This window comes from Equus caballus, chromosome 31 (assembly GCF_041296265.1).
Source record: "Equus caballus isolate H_3958 breed thoroughbred chromosome 31, TB-T2T, whole genome shotgun sequence".
NCBI lineage: Eukaryota > Metazoa > Chordata > Mammalia > Perissodactyla > Equidae > Equus > Equus caballus.
The window spans coordinates 17,981,921-17,997,249 of NC_091714.1; the positions used below are offsets into that span (position 1 = coordinate 17,981,921).

A 15,329-nucleotide genomic window follows, 5' to 3' on the forward strand; every position below is an offset into this window, starting at 1 on the left:
GGAAGCAAAAGACACTATTTCTTTGGGGGCTCCAAAAGCTTGACCTCTCAAATACAAAACCAACTAGTGTTTTAAAGCTGGATAGATGACAGGGAATTTGAAGAAAGACAGTATCCAGATAATACATATTTATATGTATTTTTAAACAATTCATACTGAGACGAGTCTACATTAAGAACAGTTTACAAGACAGGATGCTTTTCACCCTTCATGCTGTGTTTACAGAAGTCTGCCATAATGGAATTCCATTTTCTCTCCTTCTTCTAACACAGTGCTCCTTACTGTGTCCTCAACCAACCCTATAAGATAAATTTGCAGCTCTGAACAAGAATATCATTTTCTTTTTATGTCAACAATTTCTATTGATAACATCATATTTTATGCATTCATTTCCTAGATTGCTGTCTGCGGCCTGGAGTACTATATTTAAACCCCACGTGACATACAGAAGAAAAATTAAATTTGGCTTTTAAGGTTTAGAGAAATTATTTTCTAACAGACCTGAACTTCTATTTTCACATTTTCCTTTAAATTCATTTAAACATGGAGAATTTCAAATTCAATAAAGTTATATCCTTTTCTCTCTCATTTTTTTGAGTCAAAATTGCCATGCTCATATATAACACATATAAAGACTGGCAATTCTGAAAAGTAAAGGAGTATATCTCCATTTAAAGTTGTATAAATTAAAAATAGAAAGGAAGAGATATCAACTTGAGATTAATCCAACGAATTTAGTTCCCATAAACGCTAAGTCGCATATCCAGGATTTGATGATAAATCATTAGAGTTTGCCAGTTGTATAAGATCGGTAGTAGGCCATCTGGCTTATTCCGTTTACATCAGTGTAACGAGTGTTATTCCAAGCTTTTGATATTTCCACAGCTCACAAGCAACGAGGCTACTGGCAGAGGCCGCATCATAACCTAATTTTGGGGGGAGATTTTATTTGATTTTTGTTTGTTTTCCATACAAACGGAAGTCTGAAAGCCACTGCAAAAAAAAAAAAAAAAGAATAATTTCACTGATTTGGAAAGACTGAGGTCTCCAAATTTAAGTACAGAAATTTGCTATATTCATCTATTTACCCCATTCTATCTTTGTCTTCTCCTCCCTCCACCCATTTCAAGGAGGAAAAAGATCAAGACAACAGTTATCCGCACAAAATTCTCCTCCTCCTGACTTACTGTCCTTTTTTTTTCAAATTTGTTACAGCAGAAAGTATCTTTAAGGAGACTTTGCCCTTCCCCGAACTGACTAGAAAGAAGGAACTGTTTGAACCAGCTCCCGTGGGAAGAGAAGCATCATTATTGACTCCCTTTACCCTTCCTCCTTCACACTACTCTTTCTGGCTGTCCCGATTCACCCCATTCCATGCATCTCCTAATCCCAGAACGTCTAAAGCCAGCTGGGGCTGCAGCTGTTGGCTGGTCTTTCCCTTGAAATAATGGGGCTTAAGCAGTAAAGCAGATGCATTTTTAAAAGTTGAAATTAAAAAAATGAAACCATGTACATCACCTTCAAAATACTTTATAAATCTCTTCTCTCTCTCATCCCCCCTCTTTCTCTCAAATACGCAGGAAGCTTCCTGAAAGCAATGATTTGCTCTAGAACGATGGTTCTCGAACTTTAGCCTGCATGAGAATCACCTGGACGATTTGCTAACACACAGATTGCTGGGTCCCACACCCAGAAGCTTTCATTCAGCAGGTCTGGGATGAGACCTGAGAATGTGCATTTGTAGCAAGTTTCCAGGTGATGCTGAAGCTGCAGGTCCACGGACCACACATTAAGAACTACTAGCCCAGACAAAGAACAATTACTAAAAAATGAAAGAAAGATCAGGAATTTAAGATTCCAGTTCACATCACCTCCCATTGTATGGCTCTGGGGGTTCTGGGGGGTCAGGTTCCCTTGTCTGTGGAAACAGATGGGGGAGACAGATAAAGGACGGTGGAGTGAAGAGCAGCCCAGCTGCTTGAATCATCTCCCTTCTCCGCTGGCCCCTCGAGATACTCAGAGGAAAAGTATCAAGAAAAGGAAAGTGAAATTATGGAAATAAAGACGGTCATTTTTAGCCAATCAGCACTTTAGATTCCCACTTGCGTCTTGGCTGTCTGTCCATTTTCTCTCTTAAACGGCTCACGGTGCGATGCAATGGGGACCTGAATCACACAGATTTGGGTTCAAGTCTTGCCTCACTTCCTGTGTGTCCATCAGCAAGTCCGCAAACCTCTTTGCCCTCATTTCTCCCATATCAAAAATGGGAATAGCAATGGAACCTACCTATAATATTGCTATTTGCATACAATTTCGTTCTGCATGTGCACTGACTGGTACATGCACAACAAGTGTTAGCTTGTACTGTGAATGGTCATATCTCTTGGCTTTCCTGTGAGAATATTCAATATGTTAAATAGCACACCAGCTATTTGATACAATTGGTTCAGTCATTACTTCAACAATATTTATCGAGCAGCTACTGTGTGTCAGATCTATAATATTATACAAGTATATGAAAACAATATCCTGTCAAGAAAAATGTTTGCTATAAATATTATTTTGATTTGGGAAGTTTCAACTTTATATGAACTTACATTTAAGAAAAATACTTCCCTCCAAAATTGGCTAACTAGGGAAACTGAGAGGATGTGCTTACTAACCACACATTTTGTTTTGACAGACACCAAAAAATAGAATAGAGGGAACAAGGGGAAACCAATTCTGCACATACCTTGGCCTTAAATTATTAAGGGTGTATTTTAGACCCTCCTGGAGACCACAAGCCCACTTTTCCTGAACATCATTATATTTATGTAACAAAACAACAGGGAACAAATTTGGCCAAGGGCATCCTATTTTCAGTTCACATGATGTCATTTTTTTAACCCATCATGTTGGTCAGAAACTCAATGATGAATTACGCTCAGGAGCCATGTTCAGTCCTTCCGCTCTTCTCCATTCCTTGAGCAAAGGCTGTGAATTCACTCTTCTGCCAAGTAGAACATAGCAGCCCTCGTTTTTTGAAATAGATACTGAAAGCACTACATTCTGTATACCACGTGTATTTGACTGAATTTCCAAAAGATTAACATGATAGATGTGGGAGTTTCTTGATTTTATCCTCAGTAGTGCCTTTGCTCTCTCCTCCTCCCAGGTTTTCAGGTCCCCAAGAAGGGAATCGGGACCACAATGTTTTAAGAGCTGAGTGGAGGCTCAGAGACAATCTAGTCCAGCCTCTAATTTTACCCATGAAAAAGCTGAGAACCATGAAGTTTGGGTGCCCTACGAAGCCAAGTGCTCTTGGAGACACTGAATTTCATGTCTTCATTCCCATTGGCTGTATTTTCCCTACACCACTGGCCTCCATTTTTGCTTAAAAGGAGCTTCAACAAAGAATTCACTATCAGATATTACGGAGAAAGACCGCTGAGCTTCCACACCACTTACCTCCCTATGCCAGTTAACAGGAATTGGTGGTGGTGGTAAAAATAGGCACCTTTGTGGCAGGAGCAGGTGTCTGAGAGCCTATGAAGCTATGAGACTCCAAAATACAGAACTCAGGGAAAGAAGAGATTTGACTCCCTAATAAAAGTGCATATTACCCCAAATCCTCTAAGAAGCCAGATGCCAAGGACTGTACTTTGCAAATCTACTTGGGCAATATTTTCCTTTAATTTTCCCTAAAGCATCTTACAAAACCAGAGTTCCCAAAGTTTCTACTGAAACAGAACTGTCACTTTTAACCTCTGAGCTTCTCTCCATGGAAAAAGCATTATTTTATCTGCTTTCACATTTCAAAAGGCTCTAACACATTTGTCGCTTTGCTGAAGTGGTTTTTTTCTTCGAAAACGGTCTGCTCTCCAGACCTGTGGCTTCTGCGACAGAAGGGACTTTCGTGGGTGAGCCTGGCAGCCTCCAGCCGGCCGGAGGCATTTAGTAGTCTATTCTGGTTTCCGCGCTTCAAGGCTCCCTTCGCGCGCCCGCTCCGGTCCTGCAGATGCAGGATGTCTGCTGGGCGGCTCAGGTTTATCACCTCGGACGTTTGAAAGAAGCTGGAGCGATCCCAACCTCTCCCGGTGCCCCTGCAAGACCTATTCTGCCCACAGACTGGCGAGAGAGCTGCATCCTCCCTTAGCCAGGGCGCGCGAGCCAGCATCGCACCGGGGACCTGGGCGCGCGCTCCCGGGCCCTGGCACCGCTCGCTCCTCGAGCCGGGACCAAGGAGCTGCGGGTCACGCCCTCTCTCCGGGACCGCTCTTTTCTCTCTCCGCACATCCTCTTCCTTACCTCTACTAAAAACAGGGGGCCTCGCTCCAAATAAACCAAGAACACCACCCCCAAAAAGTTCTGACTTGAAACACACACAGCGCAGAGAATCGTTGGGGCTGGCCAGGCTGACCTGCGCCCTCGGAGAGCCGCAGACCCCGGGGGCAGCCTGCTCCCCGCGTTCCACTGGGTGCAGGCGGCGGGGTGTGCAGGGGCTGCCAGAGGACAAGCCAGCTCAGGGACAGCGCGCAGCCTGAAAAGTACCCCTGCGCCGCCCAGGCCGGCGGGCAGGAGGGGTCTTGCGGGGCAGAATTGGCAGAACCTTCCGTGGAGAGAAGCTAACATCCCCCCCGCCCCCTCGTGCACGACACGGAGTGCTGGACAGGACAGGACTATGGTCACTAACAATGCCCTGGAGGGGGCTGTCCCTTCCCCTCGCCTCGCCGCGCACTGCCAGGCCTGAATAGACGCAGTTGTACACACGCACAAACACACACGCCTGCACTCCGCCCCCGATGGGGTGGAGGAGGCGGGGAAGGTATGCAGTGCTCCGCCCCGGGGTACCTGCCCGGCTCGGCAACCCAGCGGCGCCCCCGCCTCGGTGCGGACAGACGGACGCGCGGGAGGAAGCAGGCTCTCCCGGCCGCAGCCCCGATGCTCCGGGGCGTCCCACCTGGGGAGGCTCGGGGCGGCGGCGCGCGGTGGGAGCACCAGAAGTCCCCGGCGCGTCCCCTCTCCCCCCGCACAACTTCGCGCGGCCGGCGCCGCCCTCGCGCCTGCCTCCCTTCCTTACCCAAATACTGCCGCAGGTCGAGCAGGAAGCGAGGGGGTCCCCCGCTGAGCTGATAGAAGAGCGAGCCCAGGCAGAAGACCAGCAGGGTGGCCATGCAGAAACCGTAGTCCCGGAGGGAGAAGCGCAGGAAAGGCAGCAGGGAGACCCGGCGCTTCCAGCTGCCCAGGCCGGCAGGGGCGCCCCCCAGAGGGGCCCCATGGGGCCAGGGATCCGCGCCGCCGCCGGGATGCTGCTGCTTCTTCTTCATCGCCTGCTCCGCCGCCTCGCACAGCCTGCCCGTGCCAGGAAAAGGTCACCCATCCGCCTGCGAGGAGGAGAGCCGGGCCGGCCGGCGGCACATGGGCAGGGCCGCGCGGAGGGCAGCCGGGTGGGGGCGGGGAGGGGCCGAAGTTGCCGGGCTCAGGAGACTTTCCTCGGCATGGTCCCCGCCGCCGCGGCCCGAGCGGCCGAGGTGCCCGGCCCCGGCTCGGGGGCGCTGCCCGCGCCCGGCCCGCGCCCGCTAGCGCCCCCGCGCCCCGCGCCCCGCCGCGCCTCGGGCTCGCTCGCGGCCGCCGGGGCTCGCCTCCAGCGCCAGCGTGGACCCCCCGGCTTTGTGTCTGTCGGTCTCGGCGTGTTTTGTCCCGGTTCAGGCTCCTCTAAAAAACGGCAGGGAGGAACAGGAGGCGGACACCATCCCCTCGCTCCACCTCCTTGACAGGGGTTTTCCTCCTTCTCCTCTCTCCTCCCTCCCGCTCTCCGCCGGGTCTCCGGGTTTCTCTCGGGTGTCACGTTACTGCCTCTGCCCGGGGAGGGGGGAGTGCGGGGAGAGGGGCGGCGATTATTCGCAACAAGGAAGAAAGTTTCTGGGTGTTTTTTTCCTTCCCCCTTTCTCTCCAGTCTGGCCTCCGTTCCTGCGCCACCAGCGACCTCTTGGGGGCCCCGCAGACTTCCCTCTCGTAAACAGTCACCGGCAGGAAGGAGCACGACTTCTTTTACTCTATTTTTTTTTTTTGCATTTCAGAAACTTGATTCTCCTTCTCTATCCCAAGCTGCTTCCAAAAGGCCGATAAAAGGTACTTGGATATAGGTTTCAAGAGTTTGCTGAGATGGTCTAAGAGCAAGCGGTGTACGTGATAATTAAACCAACCGCTCCTCGCCCCGTCTCCCTGGAAGAGAAACAGAAGAGGATGCTTTCTTCTTGCTGGCCCTGGCCGTCCAGCTACGCATCCACGTAGCGACCGGAGAGGCAGGGGGTGGGAGAGGTCCAGAGCGGACTCAAGGAGGTCATTCTGCTAGCAGAAATGAAGGGGAAAGAGCCCTTTCATACCCATTTCATCCCTGCCTCCCTTCTTTCCAAGAGAATCTTCTGGACCTAAAAGAGGACCTCCGGGCAGAAAGGCTGCATCGAACAGATCCGCTGGCGGGATGGGTGATGCGCGAAAGAGCTGCTCGCACCAGCACACTCTCAGGAAGAATAATTCATTGGTGTATACACAGGCTGTACCACCTGAGGCTCAAGTGACTTGCCCAAGGTCACGGAGCTACCAGGAGTCGGGTTAGGAGCCACTCAAATCTCTTTGACCCTGAAGCCCACTATACAAACCACTGCACGGTATTATCACCCAGCCCGGGCCCTTTCCCTCATAATTTTCATGAAGATTGGAGAATGAGTTATAACTTATTTTTAGCCCAGGCCACCTTGAGGAAGGAAACCTCAATTTCTGGTGCCTCTCGTCTCTGGCTCCCTACTTGCTCTGTACGTTCTGGTAGCTGACAACAGGATGAAAGGAAGAATGGGGAGTCAGCTACAGCTATGTTTCTGTGACTGTACTCCTGAAAACCTTCATAAAGTTGGGTGTCTGAAGAATTTTCTACGGAAAACTAGGAAATAGGTTCCTGAGATTAAGAACTTACAATGTAAGAATAATATGGTTTAGCTAAAATCCATGCATGAGCATCTCTGGTTTCTGATTTGAAACCAATGAAGAAGACACATCGATCCTAAGCTGGGGAGAATTATAGATGGGGTGGGTGGTGTCACACATCCACACACACACACTCACACGTGCATGCTCACAAATTCTACTTCCCAATTTTATGTTGCCCTAGCCTGCCTTCTCTGGTAGAGGAAGGCTGCTTCCCAAGAGAAGAAAAGTCCCTTTGTTCTGCCCCAGAAAATCCTAAATAGAGTGTTAATGGTTTGTTTCACATTTATTGCGTGGATCTGAAATTTGTTGGATTAATATGCACATTTTAGAAATATGAATGCTCCTGAGAGAATTAAGCCCATCCGTCACTGCCCATTAATGTGAATTACTTTAATCAGCACTGAGTAGCCCGGAATAGGCTCCCAATTAATAATTTTTGAGTTAATGAAGAGCGGCTAGGAGAGGGCGGAGCAAAGCAATTTTCCTAATGTTTCCGAGACCACCTTTGACAAATGGGACGTGTACTGGAGGCTTGGCCCTGTGAGCGGAATGTTTTTCGTTAGATGTAACGTAGTGTGGGAGATCCTGTCTGTGCTCACAAGGCCTGCCTGGGATCTAGAGACTTCTCTCTCAGAATGCATTGGTTAACCTCCCAGTTCTTTCTCCTAAGGAAAGGAATCTAAGCAGGAATGAGGTTATAACAGGGAGATGGAGCAGGAAGAAAGAAAATAAACATTTGAAAAAATAAGTAAATATGGGAATGAGTTTTTTAAAAAAAAGCAGTGCAAAAGTTATGAGGAAAGTACAAGGGGGCAAGGTCCAGCTTAGAAGAAACAAACTTTGACATGAAAAATTTTAGAGGGAGTTTTCAAAAGAGTACATTAGTGGAGGAGCTGCCTTAAAAAACTCACAGAAGGAAAATAAAAAATAAGATACAAAGAAGTTTCACATTTTAAAAAAATGCTTTGTGTTTTCACCCAACAAAACTTAGATGTTTGGGTACAACTTTGTTCTCTGAAGTCCTGTAAATGTCTCATCAAAAAAAAAAACTTTTTGAGGCTGGCCCTGTGGCCTAGTGGTTAAGTTCAGCATGCTCCACTTTAGTGGCCCCGGGTTGCAGGTTCAGATCCTGGGTGTGGACCTACTCCACTCGTCAAGCCATACTGTGGCAGCAACCCATATATAAAGTAAAGAAAGATTGGCACAGATGTTAGCTTAGGGCGAATCTTCCTCAGCAAAAAAAAAAAAAAAAAAAAAAAAAGACTTCTTAGTTTAAAGAATTTACACTGATGAATGGTATCTTTATTCAACCAGTTAGTGAATCTACTAATTATGAGAATTTGTGAACAAATTTTATTATTAGTCTTATAATTTAGTATACTTTGTTTAAAACCTTGCCCTCTATTCAATATCTTGAGCTTCTTCATTCTTTCTGTCTCCCGTGACTTTTCCTCTCTCTCATCTGAGCCACTCATTTTCAACAATCCCACCCTTGGATCATCATCACTTCTGCTTCACTTCTCAAGTGTCCATACTCTAGCAATGTTTCCGTCTTTTCAAGAGCCCTCAACTTCTTAATCCATCAGCCATCTCGTGTGTTTACCTCCTCCTTTATCCAGTTTGGGTTCCTGATCCATTGTTCTGATCCCCGTCTCGCAGACACACTTTCATTCCCTTGTTCTTTTTGTTTTAGGTGGTACAGTACTTGACTGGCAAAACCCAACTAGACCCAACAGTGCCACTGGGCTGGATTGCAGAAAGACACACAGCATTGCTAACAGCTTCATTTTGAGATAGCACAAATTTCAAAGGGATGCTCACTCGTTGCTGCCCAGCAACCCCACCCTCTAAAATGCCTATTTCACACTTCTCTTTCTCTTCTTCTCCCATCTCCACCCTCTACTTTCATCCCTTCAGTCTCAGCTGATGACCTGGTCTCATACTTTATTGAGAAAATGGAAGCAATAGGACAGACGCTCCCTCATTTCCCCACCAGTCTATGCCCCACGCTCTCTGCCTTCCCTCCTGTTTCATTTTGACTCTCCTCGCTTCTAGCAAGGCCAGCCTGACGCTGCCCTCGCCTCTTGGTTCCACCCAAACCCGACCTCACAGCCACGCATGCTCTCTGCCTCGCCTTCTGCATCTCTGTAAATAATGGCATTATCAAGTCACTTGGGTGCAAACCCAGAACTTTTCCCTGGTATTTCTCCTTCCTTCACTCCTGTGTCTAAACCATCTGCAAATCCTATAGGCTCTCCCTTCAAAGAACTATCCGGAATCTGACTTCCTTTGCTGCCACTCTGGTCCAAGATGCCATCTTGTCTCATCTGGATTATTGCAATGGCCTCCTATATCAGCTATGGTTAGGTTTAGCTGTGTAAAACTGAAAAACGCAAAGTAACAAGAGCTTAAACAAAATAGAAGAGTATTTCTCTCTTACGGAAAACGAGTCCAGAAATAGGCGGTGCAGAGCTGGTGAGGCATCTCCATGCTCTCATCAGGGACCTATCAAAGCTTTCTGTTCCACCATCCTCAGCATGTAGCTTCATTTCAAAGGTAACCTTATGATTCAAGAGGGCCACTGGAGCTCCAGCCATTACATTTGTGTTCCAGGCTGGCAAAAAGAGGAAGCAAAAGAGGGGAAAAAACTCCGTCCCAATGGAGTTGGCTCTTTTTAAGCAGAGTTCCAAAAGTGCTACTTACAGTTTCTTGACCAGAACGTAGTCAAAGGGCTACAGCAAATTGCAAGGGAGGGCTAAGAAATGAAGATTCAGCTGGGCACACTGCTGCCACCAAAAAAATCAGGGTTCTGTTACTAAGGTAAGAAAGGACGAGTGGCTATGAATGACCATCAGCAAGCACTACTGTTCCTCCTCGCGCCCAGGCCTTTGCTCTATATTCCATCATCTTCACAGAGCAGGAATAATTCCTCTGCTCAAAACTTACCAAGGGTTCCCAACACACTCAGAGTAAAAGCCACAGCCTTCTAGTGCTTTCCACGGCTCTGTGCCATGTGGCCCCACTGTCAAGATGACCTCATCCCCTATCACTTTTCTCTACTCATCCTGCCCCATTGTTGTTCATCAGACAAAAAACATTTGCTCTTCTATCTGGGCTTTTGCATTTGTGGTGTCCTCGGCCTAGAAAGTTCTTTTCCCAGATCTCCGCATGGCTTGCCCTCTGACTTCCTTCCAGTGTCTGCCCAATGTTGCCTTATCAAAGGAGCCTTCCCTGGCTAGCCCATACCTAATGCACACACCTACATTCTTTATTCCCTTGACCTTCTTTAATTTTCTCCACAGAACTTACCATAATCAGGAATGTTCGCATTTTTTCTTTGTTGTGTATCTCTCCTCACTAGAAGACAAACATCAGGAGGGCTGTGATCTTGTCTCATTCTTTCATTGCTCTTTCCTCAGCACATAGAAGAGTGCTGACAGGTGATGGTCAGTCAATAAATATGTGTCAAAGGAAAAGGTTAGTTTTCATATGAAGGGTCTGAAGCATCGTGAGCCCAATCCCATTATTCCATGGCTGGCCGAGTGGAGATAAGAGGTGGGGGGAATGGAGAACACATCTGCATCCTGCTAGAACATTCGAATGATCATCAAAGAAATTATTTGAGATTAAAAATATAGAAAGAAAGAAAGAAGCCCTCACCACCCCAAAACCCCTAGTCTAATTAGCAGTTCCGCTGTTCCCTGTGATATGTATGCCTCATGGGATCATGAAAGGAACACGAATCCGCGGGTTTTGCCTGGTGTTACCACTCGCCTTGGCAAAGTGCCGCTATCTTCAGGACTGCTGCTCATTCCAAGGCCTGGGGCATTCCCTCTCTTGGAAAGCCCAGCTCTCCGAGCTTTGGCAGTGGGAGACCACCAGGGTCAGTTCAGACCCTCTTCTTTTACTGTTCCGCTGGAAGCAGGACTATTTCGGGAAGTTTTTGAGTTAGAGTGCCCGTATTGCAATAATGGCTAATACAAGCCGGCCCGATCTGTTTCTCTGCCTGGGAATTGAGCGGTCAAATGGCAGAATAAGATTTTAATAACAAGTTTAAAACATCAGTGGTTTCCAGTCTGGTGGGTCCTTGGTCTACTGAGTCTATGAGAACCTGGTCTTAGGCGCTCTGTACGCTGCTCAGTGTGCCCCCATCCTTCTCCACGTGGCGACACACGCATAAAGAATAAGAGGTGCTCTCCACCCATGCATCCTCATTACTCTTCTCCCTCTCGAGGAGACATACACAAGCATATAGACAAGCAAGCAAACAAACAAAGAAAACAAGCATTAAACAAAAAGATGTTGTAAAACTCAAATGCTTTGTAATTAATGATAAAACTATGTTAGTGTATTACTCTGTTCCTAGCATGTTCTAATCACTTTACATGACTTCAGTCATTCTATTCTCACAACAACCTCATGCTGTGGGTACTATTATTTTCCCCATTTTACAAATGAGGAAACAGACAATAAGAATAATAGATATCAGCTACTGGAGACCTGGTCTTGGAAGGCTTCCTGGAAGAGGTAGTATGTGAGTTGGATTGTAGAATGAGTAGAACTGAGAGCTGGGCAGTAGCCCAGAGGTCATTCCAAGTAATGAGCACTGGCTGAGAAGGACGGCGAAGATGTGTTTGGGAGCCAGTGGCAAGTCTGCCTGGAGAAGGAAGATGCAGATCTGTGGCGCTGTCTCATTGCTAAGAATGGGGGGCCCTAAGCATGGGAGCCAACTGGAGTTTTGTCCAAAGTTTCTTTAGAGATTCTCCCCAGAGGCCCCTTAGCTCTTAGGCGAGCGTTTAGCAGAAATTCTTGATTCTATTTTAATTAAATGGATGCTGCAAAGAAAACAATATCAGTATAGGGAGCGCACAAAAGACAGACGTGGCTTAGATTTTTGCAGAAAGAAACCACTTATCGAAAAAGATACTGTTAAGCGCAGATACTGTCTCATGGTTTTTACATAACACAGTGCAACCTGGTGCTCTCTTCCAACTCTGAGAAAACGCAGAGCTCACAACAGATATTTTTCTTCCAACAGTGAATTTTCTTTGAAAGTGGTTGTTTAGTCTACATAAAAAAACCTAAAAAAACAGCTTTGTTTACAATTAAAGAAAAACCTTAATATGTCCAAGTATTAAATGTCTTACCTTAATAGATAAGAATTATACCACGTTAATAGCACAGATTGCTGTTTGAGCCATATTTTTAAATCTCTTGGCAGTACAAATTATTATACAAACTTCAGAGTAGATAGGTTGGCTGGTTTATTTTTAACTAGGCTCATAAGAGGTTCTAAACTGCGTCCAATTTTTTGCTTATATTTGTCTCATAAAAATTCTTGACTAGATTCTTAATCTATGCTAATATGGCTTAACATTAATATAGCCCTTTCAATCATGCAATAAATACACATTTAACATTATTATATGCCTACCACTCTGCTGATTTCCTCGAATCAAAACAGAAAAGTGGAAGACCAGCTGTTCAGCCTTCAAAGAATTTGCAATCTTTTCTGGAAGACAGGATTGTCGTAAATGAAGAAATTTGACAATAATGCAAGGCAGTATATAGTTAGATGCTAAATAGTTTGTTACACATTAAAAATAATAGCATCATTCAAATCTTTAGAGAACCCCAATATTCATCTACAAAAATATATATATATTTTTATTTTTAAAGTTGTCTTGCAAAGTTATACAGGTGGCCAATAGGCACATGAAAAGATGTTCAACATCGCTAATCATCAGGGAAATGCAAATCAAAACTACAGTGAGACAGCACCTTACACCCGTTAGAATGGCTACAATTACCAAGACAAAAAATAACAAATGTTGGAGAGGATGTGGAGAAAAGGGACCCCTCATACACTGCTGGTGGGAATGCAAACTGGTGCAGCCACTATGGAAAACAGTATGGAGATTCCTCAAAAAATTAAAAATTGAAATACCATATAACTCTGCTATCTCACTACTGGGTATTTATCCAAAGAACTTGAAATCAGCAATTCAAAGAGACTTACGCACCCCTGTGTTCATTGCAGCATTATTCACAATAGCCAAGATGTGGAAGTAAACCAAGTGCTCATCAACTGACAAATGGATAAAGAAGATGTGGTGTATATACATATATACACACACAATGGAATACTACTCAGCCACAAAAATTACAAAATCGTCCCATTTGCAACAACATGGATGGACCTTGAGGGTGTTATGTTAAGCAAGATAAGCCAGACAGAGAAAGACAAACACCATATGATTTCACTCATACGTGGAAGATAAACAAACACATGGACAAAGAGAACAGATTAGTGGTTACCAGAGGGGAGGGGGGTTAGGGGAGGTCATAAGGGGTAAAGGGACACATATATAGCGTAACGAACAAATAATAATGTACAACTGAAACATTTCACAATGTTATGAACTGTTATGACCTCAATAAAAAATTGTCTTACAAACATTTGTCCTTTGAGTGTGGAAGTGATTTTTAGCTCTGAGAGTTAGTTATAAGCAAATGTGATGGATAAAGTAGATAATCAAACTGGTGATTGTTTGTGGTCCAGAGTGGCGGGACTCTGAAGTCACGGTTATGATTTCCTTGTGTAGCTTTTACATTGACTCTATCCGCTGCGTGTTCTTGGAGGGGAGGAAGCCAGATGTCAGGCCAGGGCGATTGAGGAGGATTTAGGGGCAAGAAAAGCCTGGGAAAGTGGGAAATTCCATGAGGTCTCTAAAGACATTACTTCCCATAACTAGTTGAATAATTCTTTCAGGTGAACTTCGTGTAATGCAGCGTTATTATGAAATATGTCTGGTGCATTTCATGCAACTGTGTACAAATATGAATTCCAACATATTCATTTAGGACAAGATTTTTCTTTTTTTGCCTTTAATTAGTTAGATCAGTGATTTGATTGACTCGTCTGCCTTGCTTAAAAGGCATGAAAATAAAGAAATAGGATAGATTTTTTTAATTTAAAAAAAAATGTTTAAAGTCCAAATAGGTGTTGTCACCTCAAATCCCAATGCCAGTGCTTAAAATATAAAAATATGACACTTTCTTTATTTCCTGTGACTGATTGCATCTTACTCCAGAGTCCTATTCACTGAAGTGACAGGGGATGGCAAGACTTGATCTAACTCACCCCTTGTGATTGGAAACAACCTCTTTCAGGTTATACTTACGGCACTTAGTCACTTTGGTGTCAGTATTCAGTCAAATTCAAGGTGCAAACTTTCTGCAAAGACCCCCTTCTTCCTGGCCAAGATGGCTCCGTGGATGGAAAGTGTAGTGCTCACAGAGGAAGGTGCAGGTGCTGTGGCTGGCAGACACCATCTCAGGATGCCCTGGTGTCTCTGGTCGCTGCAGTCCACAGCTGGTGACCTCTCCATTAGCTCTCTGCTCCTCCCTGGTGCGACTCCCAGGTTTGGGCCATCTGCTCAACAGCCTCTGCTGCCAAGTCTCCTTGCCCTGCATGAAGTGACCACCAGCTCTGAATAACAGTCACCTTCTGTGGCCCCTCACTACTTTGAGGGACCCCAGGAACTTTTCTGGGTCTCAGGGTGTCCCATTAGCCCAAGGCTGACTTGAGGGCCAGCTCAGGCCTTCTCTGCTTAGAATCCTTCCTCAACAACTTCTGACCTTGGTCTAGTTGGCACTGTGTTAACCCGGTGACTCTCCGGAAGGCTCAACATAGCCTGCATCGGTTCCAAGGAAACACAGATGAACCTCACCGTTCTGGGAATGCCCTGTCTTGGTCAGTGTGGGCTGCTAGACTGGGTGAGCCAACAACAAACATTTATTTCCCACAGTTCTGGAGGCTGGGCAGTCTAAGATCAAGGCATCAGCAGATGCAGTGTCCTAAGACGCCCTGCCTCCTGGTTTGTATCCTCACATGGCAGAGAGAGACATCTAGTCTCCTCTTCGGATAAGAGGACTAATCCCATTCATGAGATGGACCCAAAGGCTTCATCGTGAAATACCATCACATTGGGGATTAGAGCTTCCACATATGAACGTTCACTTCACAGTAGCTCCAAATTATCTGGCTGTTCCCAAACTTCCCGGAACAGGATTTGGACCTGGAGTGAGACAGCCAAGACCAATGTTTCCCATGGGCCTTTTTCCTCTCTTTTTCTCTGTCCTCCAATTCAGCCCTCACAAACCAGAAGCACTTTCTTTGTCAATGTTGACAAAAGAGCTACAGAGAATGACACTAGAAAGACAGGAAAATAGTTCAAGGAAATAATTCAAACATCATGTACCTTTGGGCCATTTATGTTTAAATTTCCTTTGGTGTCGGCGGTTGCTCGGAGGGAACGTATCTTCATCCTTTGAAGACTTACTTGACTTTTAGAAAT

At 45.7% G+C, this 15,329-nt stretch overlaps 1 protein-coding gene and 1 long non-coding RNA gene across 6 annotated transcripts in view; one reads left to right on the forward strand and one right to left on the reverse strand.

Moving 5' to 3' along the window:
* UST (uronyl 2-sulfotransferase) overlaps positions 1-5,554 on the reverse strand; it is a 350,080-nt gene extending 344,526 nt beyond the window's left edge. For all 5 annotated transcript variants that reach the window (XM_023632884.2, XM_070256415.1, XM_070256413.1 and 2 more), the window contains exon 1: positions 5,063-5,554. In XM_023632884.2, the coding sequence (XP_023488652.1) occupies positions 5,063-5,309 (247 nt within the window). In that variant the 5' untranslated portion in view covers positions 5,310-5,554. The remainder of the gene's footprint in view (positions 1-5,062) is intronic.
* A 256-nt stretch (positions 5,555-5,810) lies between these two features.
* On the forward strand, positions 5,811-7,251 carry LOC111771378 (uncharacterized). The gene is made up of 2 exons (XR_011434414.1): positions 5,811-6,114; positions 6,400-7,251. It is a non-coding gene; the product is annotated as an uncharacterized lncRNA (long non-coding RNA).
* Positions 7,252-15,329: the final 8,078 nt, after the last annotated feature.